This window comes from Periophthalmus magnuspinnatus, chromosome 11 (assembly GCF_009829125.3).
Source record: "Periophthalmus magnuspinnatus isolate fPerMag1 chromosome 11, fPerMag1.2.pri, whole genome shotgun sequence".
Lineage (NCBI taxonomy): Eukaryota > Metazoa > Chordata > Actinopteri > Gobiiformes > Gobiidae > Periophthalmus > Periophthalmus magnuspinnatus.
The window spans coordinates 30,401,895-30,419,876 of NC_047136.2; the positions used below are offsets into that span (position 1 = coordinate 30,401,895).

General features: G+C 42.1%; 1 protein-coding gene across 1 annotated transcript in view; it reads right to left on the minus strand.

Annotated features, from left to right (window-relative positions):
* LOC117379139 (carcinoembryonic antigen-related cell adhesion molecule 20-like) overlaps positions 1-4,709 on the minus strand; it is a 57,368-nt gene extending 52,659 nt beyond the window's left edge. The window contains exons 1-2 of the mRNA XM_033975859.2: positions 4,601-4,709; positions 3,821-4,150 (exon numbers count right to left, since the gene is read on the minus strand). Of these exons, the coding sequence (XP_033831750.1) occupies positions 3,821-4,150; positions 4,601-4,649 (379 nt within the window). The 5' untranslated portion in view covers positions 4,650-4,709. The remainder of the gene's footprint in view (positions 1-3,820; positions 4,151-4,600) is intronic.
* Between the last annotated feature and the right edge of the window lie 13,273 nt (positions 4,710-17,982).

The following is a 17,982-nucleotide window of genomic DNA, read 5'->3' on the forward strand; positions in this document are numbered from 1 at the left end:
GCGTTTGTTGGTGATTTATTCTGACGAACACGCAGGCACACGGAGGATTCAGCAGCGCAGCAGAGAAAGTAGAACATGGATTGACATACAGTGAGGTAACAGGTTATGGCAAAATAGGTAAATGGAAAGCAAGCTTGTGGTCAACAAAAATTACGGCTACTCAGCCCTGACTCACTACGCTGTGCCCCAAACAAGTCTCGCCTTTTCACACGTACGTGCACGCGCACCTGCCCATGTGAGCCCCGCCCCCTTGGCTCTCAACCAATCGCACATACACACACACAGCAAACACACTGTGCACCCCTCTATCTGTCTCCTACACAGGTTATATTTAGAACGTAACCCCCGCGATAAACCAGGGACCACTGTATATTTACCTAGGCCAGCATCACAGGACTATAGAGCTGACCTAGGACACACTGAGAAAAGAGGCCGCCAAGAACAACCACTCACAACACACACACACACACTGGCAAAGACGGTGTGCATGTCTTGCAGTGTTGTCAAAAGTATCGGAAATCAGATATTAATCAGATATCAAAACTAATATCGAAATGCATATGAACAAGTATACTAAAAAAAAGTCCCATTCACAGGACAGAAATCACCCTTTCCAGAGTATGTTTATAATGATGTGTCTGTATGTTTCAAGTATAAGACAGAGACGAGTATACACCCATGGACCACTAAGAACCTACTAGACACTGAAGATTACACACATATAACACACAAGGAATATAATACAAAGTACCAACATTTAAAATCACATTATATTCAACACTAATGTCTTGCCCAAGAACACATTAATAGTATGACCTGGCAAACTGTTCTTGGATATATTTAAAAACAGGAACATGGATAATTTCCTGGTTTAAGATGCACTTTTATGAATCACGCACAGCTCATTCATTCGTCCTCTTCCTCTCTGGCCTCATCACACTGTTCTGGAGCTGTGTTTTACAGTGCACACTGTTGTGAAATTGTGTCTCAGTCAGTTCCATTGTATTTGTGTGGCAGCATTATCTTTTATTTGTTCAGGGCTGGTCAGCACAGAGTCATTGCATTCCTCTACAGACCTTTCAGGCATGCAGCACATTCAGGCGTTCAGCTCAAGCAAATGGAGTCTGTGTTAAAGTACATAGATCACTATTTTTCCATCAGCAGCATCCCATTAATTACACTACAGCTTCACAAACCTGATGTGATATGCAGTAGTTTCTTGTTTTGTATCATATTTTTGTACATTTATGGAGAGTTGTCATGTATACGTAGGCTTGTGGGAGGAGCACAGGTTCGTACTGCTAATCATAAGGAGGGTTTGAATAGGGCCCGGGGAGAGATCGCTAGACTACTCAAACATGCATGAAAGACTAAATCTAAAACTTTTTCAAACATGTTTTTGATGAGGGAACAATGTTACAACAACATGGCAGAAAGCTTCAAAAAGTACATTTTACATTTTTCAAGCATTGTTCAGGTCGACATACTAACCCGGCTGAAACAACAAATCTGATCAGCTACTTAAATAATAACAAACATATACTCTAAATCAGTGTTTTTCAACCACTGTGCCGTGGCACACTAGTGTGCCGTGAGATATTGTGTGGTGTGCCGTAGGAAATTATCCAATTACACCTAACTGGTCTAAAAAATATCAGGTTTCACACTGAGTGAGTAGAAATATTTTATTTTATTAAAAAATGCTTTTTTTGTGTGTTTATTTGATTCGTGTTCAAAATAATATGAGAATTACTTTATATTGTAAATATAGCATGCAGAGTTTGATTTTTTTTAACATTTTCTGCTTATGGTGTGCCTCGTGATTTTTTTCAATGAAAAAAATGTGCCTTGGCTCAAAAAAGGTTGAAATACACTGCTCTAAATGATTATCATATGTACAAAACCTGCCATGTGCTGAAAGAAGAGCTGAAGCTATTACACTAAATACACATGTGCTACTTTTACTGTTTCTGATGAAAAACTGTGTGTCTAAGAACAATTCAACAAACACATCAACACTTCAAAGTACTTCACTACTATCACGACAGGTGGTAAAGAATTTCACATTTCCAAATTACATGGGAGCAAAATGGCTATACATCAAACTATACTGCTGAAGTAGTAGTAGCAATAATAATAATAATAATAATAATAATAATAATAATAATAATAATAATAATAATAATTCATTTGTTCCTTTGTCACACTTGATGATGAGGAACTGCACATTACCAGATTAGCCTGGAACTTCAAACTACATTACTCAAGTGATATAGTAGTAAAAGTAATAGTACTAGCAGCAGCAGTAACATTAATAGTAGCAGTAATAATTGTAGTAGTGATGTTAGTAAGACTTTTTAAGTTTTTTTTTGTTTTTTTTTAATAGAGCACTTTCACAGATAAATGTCACAAAGTGTCACATAGTGCAATAGTAAAGGTCAACAAGTATTAGTGGGAGTAATAGTACTCTCAGTAATGGTAGTAGAAGTAATAGAAGTAATGATAGCTTCGCTGAGGCCCCATGCCTCATGTCTTTACTTGCTCAGTAACATTAATAGTAGTAGCAGTAGTAGCAGTAGTAATAGCAGTGGTAGCTCTCCTCTGAAAGCCCCATGCCTCCTGTCTTTACTTGCTCAGAGCTTAGTAGCAGTAACAGTAGCAATAGTAGTAGTAGTATTAGTATTAGTATTAGTAGTAGTAGTAGTAGTAGTAGTAGTAGTAGTAGTAATAGCTCTCCTCTGAAAGCCCTCCTGTCTTTACTTGCTCTGAGCTCAGTAGCTGTTGGGAACCACACCCTGCGTTTGCTACAGTTTCAGTTTGGCGCCTTCAGGCCGTTTCCCGTTGAGTCACACTATAGAACTGCACAACCACAACTCCTCCAACACCAGAGCACAAGTCAAAGAGCAACCAAAACGCTAAGCTACGGTTGTCAAAAGTATCCAAAGTATCAAAAATCAGACACTAGATACTAATTTGAGCAGGTTTCAATACTAAAAAGTGTCATTCACAGGGCAGTAATTAACCTTTCCTGAATATGTTTATAATGATGTCTCTCAGTATGTTTCACAAGTATAAAACACATAGAATAGTATACACCCATGGACCACTATCAACTTACTGCACACTGAGGATTACACACATATAACACACAGAATAGAAAAAAGTAGCAACATTTAATGTGGTAAATCACAGTGTATTGTCGAAAGAAAGAGTGTTATTATTATTATATATATACATATATAGTATTGACTATATCCCTTAGTATACTCTGTTATGTCTCTCATGCTGCAGGAGGAAATCCCACTCAAAACACCTGATGAAAACCAAGAACCTTACTATGAATGATGTAACTTTACTCACTTTCGTAGAACATAAACATTGGTCTGTGGAGGTCAAATTAGAAATGAAGCACATTGGTGTGTTTCAGATGATATAAGATTCTATAAACAAATCATGCTTAATACAGGTGGGACAGCTCAAATTAATATTGTTCAAATGCAGATTTTTGTTTTATATACAATGTATATAAAACAAAACACTACAATGTAATTAATAAAGAAAACTGCCCCTTCTGAGTATGACATCATCACAGTTTAGAGTCTGAAAAACACCAACAGTAATAACTAAAAACTGAAGGAAAGGAGACAGGAGAAGAGGAGAAGAGGGGAGGAGGAGCCGAGAGGAGAGGAGAAAAGGAGAGGAGCAGAGCGGGGAGAGGAAGAGCGAAGGAGAGGGGCGGAGGAGAGGAGAGCGGGGAGGGAAGAAGAGAAGATGAGAGCAGAGGAGAGGAGGGAGCACAGGGACAGGGTCTGTGTCTTACCGATCACCCGCAGCTCTATCTCGGCCGTCTTCGTGGCTCCAGACGCGGACACGACGCTGATGCTGTATTCTCCGCTGTCCGTGGCCTTGAGCCCAGTGAGGCTCAGGTGTCCGTCAGCGCTAATATTCACTCGGCCAGTGTACGGGGCGTTCGTGTTCAGGCCCTGCGCTCCGAGCGTGGAGATGTGCGTCTGCTCCTCTCCGTTGTTGAAGTTCCACAAGATAAAAGTGAAGTCTGGTTTGGACAGTAGCGTTTTCAGGGTGACACTGCTCCCCACAAGCGCTTCTATTGGGCCGTGCGGGAGGATGTCCTCTTGGCAAACCGTCAAACCTGACAAAAACAGGAATTAAATCAGACTGAGAACAAAATAAAAGCACTCCGAGATACCCCTGCGAGTCCAAAACCACGCGCGTATTTGTCAGATCCAGAGACAAATAGTCACTTCATTGAATCAACTTTGCAAATATGAAATGAGAGTGAGAATGAATGGCCACGGTCTCTTATACAAACTCCACATTAGCTTGATTCAGGAGTAGCCATTAAAACTGCAGTAGCGTCAGATTAATGTGCATCATAACTATTTTGTACACAGGAAGGATCTGCAACACCTGAAAGAGGCGCAGTTGGATCAAACATAAACATGGGAGACGCTTCATGTACGTGTGCGCCGCTGCCTGATCCAAGAACGTTTTACGCTCGAAAGCAGCCATATTTCCAACTAATTAGTCAACTGTGTTCGTAAAGTATCGAAAGTGCAGTTAGTTGAAAAGTGAGGCTCACCGGACAAGAGGACAAGCAGAAGCAGAGGTCTGAGCGCGGGCACGTCCATGGCGCACTTCAAGTGTTCCCAGTAGAAACAGAATGAGCTGAGTAGCACCTTAACATTTAACACAGACACACCCAGATTAACGCGCACGAACTCTGACGGGCACGAGCACGGAGAGGCAACGTCATCATGCGCGAAGCAAATCGTCACTTATGTGCTACAGACTGCAGATCGTACCCGGCCGGGACGCTGAGCTTTGGCGTAACGGGGAGAGGAATTTAGACACAGTTTAGTCCTGGTTTAGTCCTGGTTGACACCTGGTTCAGTCCGCGTTCAATCTTTGTTTAGTCCTGGTTTAGTCCTAGTTTAGTCCTGGTTCAGTCCTGGTTTAGTCCTGGTTTAGACCTGGTTTAATTCTGGTTTAGACCTGGTTCAATCCTGGTTTAGAACTGGTTGAGTCCTGGTTTAGGGTTCAGTCCTGGTTTAGACCTGGTTGAGTTCTGGTTTACTCCTGGTTCAGACCTGGTTTAGTTCTGGTTTGGTCCTGGTTCATTCCTAGTTTAGTCCTGGTTTAGCCCGGGTTTAGTCCTGGTTCAGTCCTGGTTTAGTCCTGGTTTAGACCTGGTTTAGAGTTCAGTCCTGGTTTAGAACTGGTTGAGTCCTGGTTTAGGGTTCAGTCCTGGTTTAGACCTGGTTGAGTTCTGGTTTACTCCTGGTTCAGACCTGGTTTAGTTCTGGTTAAGTTCTTGTTCATTCCTAGTTTAGTCCTGGTTTAGCCCAGGTTTAGTCCCGATTTAGAATTGTTTAGTCCTGGTTTACTCCTGGTTCAATACTGGTTTAGTCCTTGCTCAGTCCTGGTTCAGTCATGGTTTCGTCCAAATTTAGTCCTGGTTCTGTCCTTGTTTAGTCCTTGTTCAGTCCTGGTTCAGTCCTGTTTCAGTTCTAGTTCATTCCTGGTTTTTTGCTGGTTTAGTCTGGGGTTGAGTCCTGGGTTTAGTCCTGGTTTAATCCTAGGTGAGTCCTGGTTTATACCTGGTTTAGTCCTGGTTTAGTCCTGGTTTAGTACTGCTTTATTCCTGGTTTATTCCTGGTATAATGCTTCTTGAGACCTGGTTCAGTCCTGGTTTAATCCTGGTTTTGTCCTGGTTTAGTTCTGGTTTAGTCTTGGTTCAGTCCAAGTTTAGTCCTGGTTCAGTTCTGGTTCAGTCCTGGTTGAGACCTGGTTTAGTACTGCTTTAGTCCTGTTTCAGTCCTGGTTCAGACGTTGTTTAGTCCTGGTTTAGCCCTGGTCTAGTCCTGATTTAGTCCTGGATCAGTTCTAGTTTGTTTACACCTGGTTTAGTCCTGGTATTGTCCTAGTTTACACCTGGTTTAGTCCTGAGAATAGTCCTGCTTTAGTCCAGGTTCAGTCCTGGTTTACACCTGGTTTAGTCCAGGTTCAGTCCTCATTTAGTACTGGTTCAGTCCTGGTTCAATCATGGTTTAGTCCTGGTTCAATCATGGTTTAGTCCTGGTTTCGACCTGGTTTTGTCCTGATTTACCCCTGGTTTAGTCCTGGTTTAGTCTTGGGTCAGTCCTAGTTTAGTCCTGATTCAATTCGGGTTCAGTCCTAGATCAGTCGATCTAGGACTGGTTGAGACCTGGTTTGATCCTAGATCAGTCCTGGTTAAGTCCTGGTTTTGTCCTGGTTCAGTCCTTGTTTAGTCCTGGGTTTAGTACAAGGTTTAGTCCTGGTTTAGACCTGCTATAGTCCTTGTTTAGTCCTGGGTCCAGTCCTGGTTTAGTCCTAGTTCAGTCCTGGTTTAGTCCTGGTTCACTCTTAACTTAGACCTGGTTTAGTCCTTGTTTAGCCCTGTATTCAGTCCTGGTTCAGTCCTGGTTTAGTCCTGGTTCAGTCCTGGTTTAGTCCTGGTTCAGTCCTGGTTCAGTCCTGGTTTAGCCCTGGTTCAGTCCTGGTTTACAAGTGGTTTAGTCCTGGTTTGGTCCTTGTTCAGTCCTGGTTTAGTCCTAGGTTTGGTTTTGATTTAGTCCTGGTTTATTCCTGGTGTAGTTCTGGTTTAGTCCTGGTTCAATCCTATTTTAGACCTGCTTTAATCCTGGTTTAGTCCTGATTTAGTCCTGATTTAGATCTGGTGTAGTCCTGGTTTAGTCCTGATTTAGCCCTTGTTCAGGCCTGATTTTGATTTTGTCTGGTTCTGTCCTTGTTCATTACTGGTTTAGTCCAGTTTTTAGTCCTTGTTCAGATCTTATTCATTCCTGGTTTGTTCCTGGTTTAGTCCTGGGTTTAGTCCTGGAATCAGCCCTGGTTTAGTCCTGGTTTAGTCCTGTTTAAACCTGGTTTAGTCCTGTTTCAATACTGGTTAAGACCTTGTTTAGTCCTGGTTTAGTCTTTGTTTAGTCTTGATTAAATCCGGGTCTAGTCCTGGTTTAGTCCTAGATCAGTCCTGGTTCAGTTTTGGTTCAGTTCTAATTTAGTCCTGTTTCAGTCCTGGTTTTAGTACTGGGTTTAGTCCTGGGTTTAGTCCATTTTAAGTCCTGGTTCAGTTCGGGTTCAGTCCTGGTTTAGTCCTAGTTCAGTCCTGATTTAGACCTGGCTTAGTCCTGGTCTTGTCCTTGTTTACACCTGGTTTATTCCAGGTTTAGTATTGATTTTAGACCTGATTTATTCCTGGTTTAGTCCTTGTTTATTCCGAGTTTATACCTGGTTTATTCCTGGTTTTGACCTGGTTCAGTCCTGGTTCAGTCCTGATTCAGTCCAGGTTTACTCCTGGTTTAATTCTGATCTAGTCCTGGTTCAGTTTTCGTTCAGTCCTGGTTCAGTCCTGGTTTATACCTGGTTTAGTTCTGGTTTAGTCCTGCTTTAGTCCTGTTTTTTGTCCTGGTTCAGTCCTGGTTTAGTACTGGGTTTAGTCCAGATTTAGACCTGACTTAGTATAGTCATTGTTTACACCTAGTTTTGTCCTGGGTTTAGTCCTGGGTTTAGTCCTAGGTTTAGTGCTGGGTTTATTCCTGGTTTAGCCCTGTGTTTAGTTATGGTTTAGTCCTAGATTAGTTCTGGGTTAGTTAGTAAACCTGGTTTAGCCCTGGTTCATTCCTTTTTTAGACCTGACTCAGTCCTGGTTTTCTCCTGGTTTAGCCTTGATCTAGTCCTGGTTTTCATCCTGGTTCATTCCTGGGTTTTGTCCTGAGGGTAGTCCTGGTTTTGTCTTGGTTTAATCCTGGTTTGGCCCTCATTCCGTCCTAGTTTAGTCTTGAGTTTAGTCGTGGGTTTTGTCCTGGTCTAGTACTGGTTCAGTCTTGGTTTAGTACTGGGTATAGTCCTGATTTAGACCGTTTAGTCGTGGGTTTAATATTGGTTTAACTCTGGTTTAGTCCTAATTTAACTCTGGTTTAGCCCTGGTTCAACCTGGTTTAGATCTGGTTTAGTCCTGAGTTTACTCCTGTTTCAGTCATGGTTTATACCTGGTTTAGTCCTGGTTTTATTTCTGCTTTAGTCCTGGTTTATTCCTGGTTTATACCAGGTATAGTCCTTGTTGAGAACTGATTCAGTTCTGTTTCAATCCTGACTTAGTCCTGGTTTGGTCCTGGTTTAGTCCTGGTTTAGTCCTGGTTGGTTTAGTTCTTGTTGAGACCTGATTTGGTCCTGGTTTAGTCCTGGTTCAGTCCTGCTTTAGTACTGGGTTTATTCCTGATTTAGACCAGGCTTAGTCCTGGTCTAGACCTCATTTACACCTGGTTTAGTCCTGGGTTTAGTCCTGGTTTAGTCCTGGTTCAGTCCTGGTTTCTTTCTGTATCAGTTCTTGCTTAGTCCTGGTTTAGTCCTGGTTTAGACCTGGTTTAATCCTGGTTTAGTCCTGGTTTCTGTCCTGGTTTACAAATGGTTTAGTCCTGATTCAGTGTTGGTTTAGTTCTGTTTCAGTCCTGGTTTAGTACTGGGTTTATTCCTGATATAGACCAGGCTTAGTCCATGTCTACTCCTCGTTTCCACCTGGTTTAGTCCTAAGTTTAGTCCTGGTTTAGTCCAGGTCAAGACTTGTTTTAGTTCTTTGTTTTAGTCTTGGGTTTAGTCCTGATTTACTCCTGGTTCAGTCCTGGTTTAGTACTGTTTAGTCCTGGTTTATTCCTGGTTTAGTGGTGGTTTAGTCCTGGTTCATTCCTTGTTTAGACCTGTTTCAGTCCTGGTTTAGTACTGGGTTTATGGACCAGGCTTAGTCCATGTCTAGTCCTCGTTTCCACCTGGTTTAGTCCTAGGTTTAGTCCTGGTTCAGTAGTAGTTTAGTTCTGGTTCAGCCCTGGTTTAGTCCAGGTCAAGACTTGTTTTAGTTCTTTGTTTTAGTCTTGGGTTTAGTCCTGGTTTACTCCTGGTTCAGTCCTGGTTTAGTACTGGTTTAGTCCTGATTTAGACCAGGCTTTGTCCTGGTTTACTTTTTTTTTTACACCTGTTTTAGTCCTTGTTTAGTCCTGGTTTCGTTCTGGTTTAGTCCTTGTTTAGACCTGGTTCAGACCTGATTTCTTCCTGGTTTATTCCTGGTTTACATCTGGTTTAGTCCTGGTTTTGTCCTTGTTCATTCCGGGTTTATACCGGGTTTAATCCATGTTTAGTCCGGGTTTAGACCTGGTTTATTCCTAGTTTTGTTCATTCCTGGTTTAGACATGGTTCAGTCCTGGTTTATTCTTGGTTCAGTCCTGGTTCAGTCCTGGCTTACTCCTGGTTTAGTCATGATCTAGTCCTGGTTTTTGTCTTGGTTCAGTCCTGTTTCAAGCCTGATTCCATCCTAGGTTTAGTCCTGAGTTTAGGCTCGGTTCAGTCCAGGTTTAGTTCTGGTTGAGTCCTGATTCAGTCCTGGTTTATTCCTGGTTGAGTCCTGGTTTAGACCTGGTTCAGTTCTTGTTTAGTCCTGGTTTAATCTCAGTTTAGTCGTGCTTTAGTCCTGGTTCAGACCTGTTTCAGTCCTGGTTCAGTCCTGGTATGTACCTGGTTTAGTTCTGGTTTAATCCTGCTTTAATCCTGTATTTTTGTTTTGGTTCAGTCCTGGTTCAGTCCCGGTTTAGTCCTGTTTCAGTCCTGGTTTTGTTCTCTTTTAATGCTGGTTCTGTTCCGGTTTAATGCTGGTTCTGTCTTGGTTCAATTTTTTTTTAGTCCTCTTTAAGACTTGTTTCAGTCTTCATTTAGTCCTGTTTCAGTCCTGGTTTACACTTGGTATAGTCCTGGTTCAGTCCTGGTTTTGTCTAGGTTTAGACCTGGTTTAATCCTGGGTTTAATTCTAGGTTTAGTCCTGGTTTAGTCGTTGTTCACTCCTGGTTTAGCACTGGGTTTAGTCATGATTTAACCTGTTTTAGTTCTGGTCTAGTCCTCATTTACTGCTTCTTTAGTCGTGCGTTTAGTCATGAGTTTAGTCGTGGGTTTTGCCCTGGTTTATACCTGGTTTAAATCGGACTAGGGCCTGGATTATTCCTGGTTTAGTCCTTGTTTATTCCTGGTTTAGTACTGGTTCAGTCCTGGTTTATACCTGGTTTAGTCCTGTTTTTGTCCTGCTTTATTCCTGGTTGGTATAGTTCTCGTTGAAAACTGATTTAGTCCTGGTTTAGTCCTGGTTCAGCCCTGGTTTAGTCCTGGTTTCGTTCTGGTTTAAACCTTGTTTAGACCTGGTTTAGACCTGATTTCATCCTGGTTTATTCCTGGTTCAGCCCTGGTTTAGTCCTGGTTTCGTTCTGGTTTAAACCTTGTTTAGACCTGATTTCATCCTGGTTTATTCCTGGTTTAGACCTGGTTTATTCCTGGTTCAGTGGTGGTTTAGTCCTGGTTCATTCCTGGTTTAGACCTGGTTCAGTCCTGGTTCAGTCCTGGTTCAGTGCTGGTTCAGTTCTTGCTCAGTCCTGCTTACTCCTGGTTTAGTCCTGATGTAGTTCCCTTTTTTGTCTTGGTTCAGTCCTGTTTCAATCCTGATTCTGTCATAGGTTTAGTCCTGACTTTAGTCCTGGTTTAGTCCTGTTTTTTCCTGATTTAGTCCTGGTTTACACCTGGTTTAGTCCTGGTTTAGTCCGGGTTTAGTTCTGGTTTAGACCTGGTTCAGTTCTGGTTTAGTCCTGGTTTAATCTTGCTTTAGTCCTGCTTTAGTCCTGGTTCAGACCTGTTTCAGTCCTGGTTCATTCCTGGTTTATTCCTAGTTCAGTCTTGGTTTATACCTGGTTTGGTTGTGGTTTAGTTTTGCTTTAGTCCTTTTTTTTGTCCTGGTTCAGTCCTGGTTCAGTCCTGGTTTAGTCCTGGGTTTAGTCCAGGGATTCGTCCTGAGTTTAGTCGTGGTTTAGCTCTGTGTTTAGTTATGATTTTTTCCTAGATTAGTTCTGGTTTAGTCCTTGTTTAGACCTGGTTTAGACTTGGTATAGTCCTGGTTCAGTCCTGGTTTTGTCTAGGTTTAGACCTGGTTTAATCCTGGGTTTAATTCTAGGTTTAGTCCTGGTTTAGTCGTTGTTCACTCCTGGTTTAGCACTGGGTTTAGTCATGATTTAACCTGTTTTAGTTCTGGTCTAGTCCTCATTTACTGCTTCTTTAGTCGTGCGTTTAGTCATGAGTTTAGTCGTGGGTTTTGCCCTGGTTTATACCTGGTTTAAATCGGACTAGGGCCTGGATTATTCCTGGTTTAGTCCTTGTTTATTCCTGGTTTAGTACTGGTTCAGTCCTGGTTTATACCTGGTTTAGTCCTGTTTTTGTCCTGCTTTATTCCTGGTTGGTATAGTTCTCGTTGAAAACTGATTTAGTCCTGGTTTAGTCCTGGTTCAGCCCTGGTTTAGTCCTGGTTTCGTTCTGGTTTAAACCTTGTTTAGACCTGGTTTAGACCTGATTTCATCCTGGTTTATTCCTGGTTCAGCCCTGGTTTAGTCCTGGTTTCGTTCTGGTTTAAACCTTGTTTAGACCTGGTTTAGACCTGATTTCATCCTGGTTTATTCCTGGTTTAGACCTGGTTTATTCCTGGTTCAGTGGTGGTTTAGTCCTGGTTCATTCCTGGTTTAGACCTGGTTCAGTCCTGGTTCAGTCCTGGTTCAGTGCTGGTTCAGTTCTTGCTCAGTCCTGCTTACTCCTGGTTTAGTCCTGATGTAGTTCCCTTTTTTGTCTTGGTTCAGTCCTGTTTCAATCCTGATTCTGTCATAGGTTTAGTCCTGACTTTAGTCCTGGTTTAGTCCTGTTTTTTCCTGATTTAGTCCTGGTTTACACCTGGTTTAGTCCTGGTTTAGTCCGGGTTTAGTTCTGGTTTAGACCTGGTTCAGTTCTGGTTTAGTCCTGGTTTAATCTTGCTTTAGTCCTGCTTTAGTCCTGGTTCAGACCTGTTTCAGTCCTGGTTCATTCCTGGTTTATTCCTAGTTCAGTCTTGGTTTATACCTGGTTTGGTTGTGGTTTAGTTTTGCTTTAGTCCTTTTTTTTGTCCTGGTTCAGTCCTGGTTCAGTCCTGGTTTAGTCCTGGGTTTAGTCCAGGGATTCGTCCTGAGTTTAGTCGTGGTTTAGCTCTGTGTTTAGTTATGATTTTTTCCTAGATTAGTTCTGGTTTAGTCCTTGTTTAGACCTGGTTTAGACTTGGTTTAGTCATGGTTTATACCTGGTTTAGACCTGGTTTAGTCCTGGTTCGTTCCTTGTTTAGACTTGGTTCAGTCCTGGTTTTCTCCTGGTTCAGTCCTGATCTAGTCCTGGTTTTCGTCCTGGTTCAGTCCTGGGTTTTGTACTGGTTTAGTCCTGGTTTTGTCTTGGTTTCATCCTGGTTTTGTCCTCATTCCGTCCTAGTTAAGTACTGGTTCAGTTCTGGTTTAGTACTGGGTATAGTCCTAATTTAGACCTGTCTTAGTTCTGGTCTAGTCCTCATTTACAGCTTGTTTAGTTGTAGATTTAGTCCTGAGTTTAGTCCTGGTTTAACCCTGGGTTTAGTCATGGTTTAGTATTGGTTTAATACTGGTTTAGTCCTGGTTTATACCTGGTTTAGATCTGATTAAGGCCTGGATTATTCCAGGTCTAGACCTTATTTATTCCTGGTTCAGTCCTGGTTTATTACTGATTTAGTCCTGGTTTGGTCCTGGTCTAGACCTTGTTTATTCCTGGGTTTACTCCTGTTTCAGTCATGGTTTATACCTGGTTTAGTTCTGGTTTTGTTTTGCTTTAGTTCTGTTTTTTCCTGGTTTATTCCAGGTATAGATCCTATTCAGATTCAGATTCAGACCATATTCAGTCCTGTTTAAGTCCTTATTTTATCTTTGGTTTTAGGAAGATAAGATAAGATAAGATATGCCTTTATTAGTCCCACAGTGGGGAAATTCCAGGGTAGTACTGGGTTTAGTCCAATTTAAGTCCTTGTTCAGCTCGGGTTCAGTCCTGGTTTAGTCCTAGTTCAGTCCTGGTTTAGTCCTAGTTCAGTCCTGGTTTACACTTGGTTTAGTCCTGGATCAGTCCTGGTTCAGTTCTGGTTCACTCCTGTTTTAGTCCTGGTTTAGTCCTGGTTCAGTCCTGGTTTTGTACTGGGTTTAGTCCTGATTTAGACCTGGCTTAGTCCTGGTCTTGTCCTCGTTTACACCTGGTTTATTCCAGGTTTTAGACCTGATTTATTCCTAGTTTAGTCCTTGTTTATTCCGAGTTTATACCTGGTTTAGTCCTGGTTTTGACCTGGTTCAGTCCTGATTCAGTCCAAGTTTACTCCTGGTTTAATTCTGATCTAGTCCTGGTTCAGTTTTCGTTCAGTCCTGATTCAGTTCTGGGTTTAGTGCTGAGTTTAGTACTGGTTTTGTTCTGGTTTATTCCTGGTTTCAGTCCTGGTTTATACCTGATTTAGTTCTGGTTTCAGTCCTGGTTTATACCTGATTTAGTTCTGGTTTAGTCCTGCTTTAGTCCTGTTTTTTGTCCTGGATCAGTCCTGGTTTAGTCCTGGGTTTAGTCCTGGTTTAGCCCTGTGTTTAGTTATGGTTTAGTCCTAGATTAGTTCTGGGTTAGTCCTTGTTTAAACCTGGTTTAGACCCGGTTTAGTCCTGGTTCATTCCTTTTTTAGACCTGATTCAGTCCTGGTTTTCTCCTGGTTTAGCCTTGATCTAGTCCTGGTTTTCGTCCTGGTTCATTCCTGGGTTTTGTCCTGAGGGTCGTCCTGGTTTTGTCTTGGTTTAATCCTGGTTTGGTCCTCATTCTGTCCTAGTTTAGTCTTGAGTTTAGTCCTGGGTTTTGTCCTGATTTAGACAGTTTAGTTGTGGGTTTAGTCCTGGTTTAACCCTGGGTTTAGTCATGGTTTAGTATTGGTTTAACTCTGGTTTAGTCCTGATTTAACTCTGGTTTAGTCCTGGTTCAACCTGGTTTAGATCTGGTTTGGGCCTGGTTTAGATCCGGTTTAGTCCTGAGTTTACTCCTGTTTCAGTCATGGTTTATACCTGGTTTAGTCCTGGTTTTGTTCTGCTTTAGTCCTGGTTTATTCCTGGTTTATACCAGGTATAGTCCTTGTTGAGAACTGATTCAGTTCTGTTTCAATCCGGACTTAGTCCTGGTTTGGTCTTGGTTTAGTCCTGGTTTAGTCCTGGTTGGTTTAGTTCTTGTTGAGACCTGATTTGGTCCTGGTTTAGTCCTGGTTCAGTCCTGCTTTAGTACTGGGTTTATTCCTGATTTAGACCAGGCTTAGTCCTGGTCTAGACCTCATTTACATCTGGTTTAGTCCTGGGTTTAGTGCTGGTTTAGTCCTGGTTCAGTCCTGGTTTCGTTATGTATCAGTTCTTGCTTAGTCCTGGTTTAGTCCTGGTTTAGACCTGGTTTAGTTCTTGTTTAATCCTGGTTTAGTCCTGGTTTCTGTCCTGGTTTACAAATGGTTTAGTCCTGATTCAGTGTTGGTTTAGTTCTGTTTCAGTCCTGGTTTAGTACTGGGTTTATTCCTGATATAGACCAGGCTTAGTCCATGTCTACTCCTCGTTTCCACCTGGTTTAGTCACCACTCACTCACATAGTTAATATGTCACTTCAATCTGGAACATTCCCAAGTGCTTTGAAAACTGCGGTTATCAAGCCTCTCCTAAAGAAGAGCAGTCTTGATGCCACAATATTGAACAATTATCGACCAATCTCAAATCTGCCATTTTTAGGCAAAGTCCTTGAAAAAGTTGTTTACCAACAGCTTATTAACTTCCTCGAAATGAACAACTCCTTTGATGTTTTCCAATCAGGTTTTAGACCCCACCACAGCACTGAGACTGCTCTTATCAAGGTGACAAATGACATCCGCCTGAACACTGATGCAGGCAAAGTCTCAGTCTTGATCCTGTTAGATCTGAGTGCTGCTTTTGACACTGTTGATCATGGGATCCTCTTACAGAGACTGGAGGACTGGGTGGGCATCTCTGGTACGGCACTAAACTGGTTCAAGTCCTATTTAGAAAACAGGGAGTACTTTGTTGAAATTGGAAAATGTATATCAGATAAAATGTCCCTGACCTGTGGGGTGCCCCAGGGTTCAATCCTGGGACCCCTGCTGTTCAATCTCTACATGCTGCCGTTAGGCCAGTTAATACGCAGCAATAATGTGTCTTACCACAACTATGCAGATGACACTCAGATCTATGTCTCACTAGCAGCAGGTGAATATGGACCAGTGGATTCACTCTGCCACTGCATCCAACAGATCAGTGTGTGGATGCAAAACAACTTTCTTCTGCTAAACTCAGACAAGACTGAAGTTATCATCTTTGGCCCACAGAAACATAGAGAAAGTGTCAGCAGTCACCTCCAGTCTCTCTCTCTAAAACCTTCAAATCAGGCTAGAAATCTAGGGGTAATAATGGACTCAGACTTGAACTTTAACAGCCACATCAAATCAATAACATCTGCAGCTTTTTACCACCTAAAAAACATTGCAAAAATCAAAGGTATACTGTCAAAGCCAGACTTAGAGAGACTTATCCATGCATTTGTCTCCAGTAGGTTAGACTACTGTAACGGCCTGCTCACTGGCCTCTCCAAACGAGCCTTAACACAGCTGCAGTACATCCAGAATGCTGCTGCTCGGGTCCTGACTAGAACCAGGAAGTATGAGCACATAAGTCCTGTGCTCAGGTCTCTGCACTGGCTTCCTGTAGCTCAAAGAATAGACTTTAAAGCAGCTCTGCTTGTGTATAAGTCTCTCCATGGCCTAAGTCCAAAGTATATCTCCGACATGTTAGTGCCATATGAACCATCTCGCAATTTGAGGACTTCAGGGATCGGCCTCCTGCTGGTGCCCAGAGTCAGGACTAAACATGGGGAATCAGCGTTTAAATTTTATGCAGCTAAAACTTGGAACAGTCTTCCTGAAGATGTGAGACAGGCCTCTACTTTGACAATGTTTAAATCCAGACTCAAAACAGTTCTGTTTAGCTGTGCATATGACTGACAGGTTTTTATTCTGCACTCTTCTCTTTTAATGTTGATTTTATGATGATTATTTGTGATTATTTATGTTTGATTTGTGTGATTTTAATGTCTTTCTTATTCTGTAAAGCACTTTGAATTACCTTGTGTACGAATTGTGCTATACAAATAAACTTGCCTTGCCTTGCCTTGCCTAGGTTTAGTCCTGGTTTAGTCCAGGTCAAGACTTGTTTTAGTTCTTTGTTTTAGTCTTGGGTTTAGTCCTGATTTACTCCTGGTTCAGTCCTGGTTTAGTACTGTTTAGTCCTGGTTTATTCCTGGTTTAGTGGTGGTTTAGTCCTGGTTCATTCCTTGTTTAGACCTGGTTCAGTCCTGGTTCAGTGCTGGTTCAGTCCTTGCTCAGTCCTGGCTTACTCCTGGTTTAGTCCTGATGTAGTTCTCTTTTTTTTTGTCTTAGTTCAGTCCTGTTTCAATCCTGATTCCGTCGTAGGTTTAGTCCTGACTTTCATTCTGGTTTAGTCCTGTTTTTTTCCTGGTTCAGTCCTGGTTTAATCCTGGTTCAGTCCTGGTTTACACCTGGTTTAGTCCTGGTTCAGTCCGGGATTAGTTCTGGTTGAGTCCTGATTCAGTCCTGGTTTATTCCTAGTTGAGTTCTGGTTTAGACCTGGTTCAGTTCTGGTTTAGTCCTGGTTTAATTTTGCTTTCATCCTGCTTTAGACCTGGTTCAGACCTGTTTCAGTACTGGTTCAGTCCTGGTTTATTCCTGATTCAGTCATGGCTTTCGGGGCGACAGTGGCTCAGTGTTTCGAGTGTTGGTCCCCCAACCCGAAGGTCAGAGGATCGAGTCCGGCTCAGACCAAGTTCTGTCGTTGATGGCACAGATTGGTAGCCTCACTTCCGTCAGTCTGCCCCAGGGCAGCTGTGGCTACAATAGTAGCTTACCATCACCAAGTGTGGAAATGAATGAATAATGACTATAGTGTAGTGCTTTGAGAGGCTTTGAAAAGCGCATTACAAGTGTAAGCCATTATTATGGTTTGGTTCTGGTTTAGTTTAGCTTTAGTCCTGTTTTTTTTTTTTTTTTTGTCCTGGTTCAGTCCTGGTTTAGCATCAGGTTTAGTCCTGATTTAGACCTGACTTAGTCCGGGTCTAATCATTGTTTACACCTAGTTTAGTCTTGGGTTTAATCCTGGGTTTAGTCGCGGTTAAGCCCTCTGTTTAGTTATGTTTTTTCCTAGATTTGTTCTGGTTTAGTCCTTGTTTAGACCTGGTTTAGACTTGGTTTAGTCCTGTTTTATTCCTGGTTTAAACCTGGTTTAGTCCTGGTTCATCCTGGTTTAGACCTGGTTCAGTCCTGGTTTTCTCCTGGTTTTCGTTCTGGTTCAGTCCTGGGTTTTGTCTTTGTTTAATCCTGGTTTGGTCCTCGTTCCGTCCTAGTTAAGTCTTGAGTTTAGTCCTGGTTTAGCTCTGGTTTAATCCTCGGTTTTGTCTTGGGTTTTGTCCTGGTCTAGTCCTGGTTCAGTCCTGGTTTAGTCCTGGGTATAGTCCTAATTTAGACCTGTCTTAGTTCTGGTCTAGTTCTCATTTACAGCTTGTTTAGTCATAGATTTAGTCATGGGTTTAGTCCTGGTTTAACCCTTGGTTTAGTCATGGTTTAGTATTGGTTTAATACTGGTTAAGTCCTAGTTTATACCTGGTTTAAATCTGATTAAGGCCTGGATTATTCTAGGTTTAGATATTGTTTATTCCTGGTTCAGTCCTAGTTTATAACTGAGTTTAGTCCTGGTTTGGTCCTGGTCTAAACCTGGTTTATTCCTGGGTTTACTCCTGTTTCAGTCATGGTTTATACCTGGTTTAGTCCTGGTTTTGTTCTGCTTTAGTCCTGATTTATTCCTGGTTTATTCCAGGTATAGTTCTTGTTGAGACCATATTCAGACCTGTTTCAGTCCTTATTTGGTCCTGGTTTGGTCCTGGTTTAGTACTGGTTTAGTCCTGGTTTTGTCCTGGTTTAGTCTTAGTTCAGTCCTGATTTAGTCCTGGTTT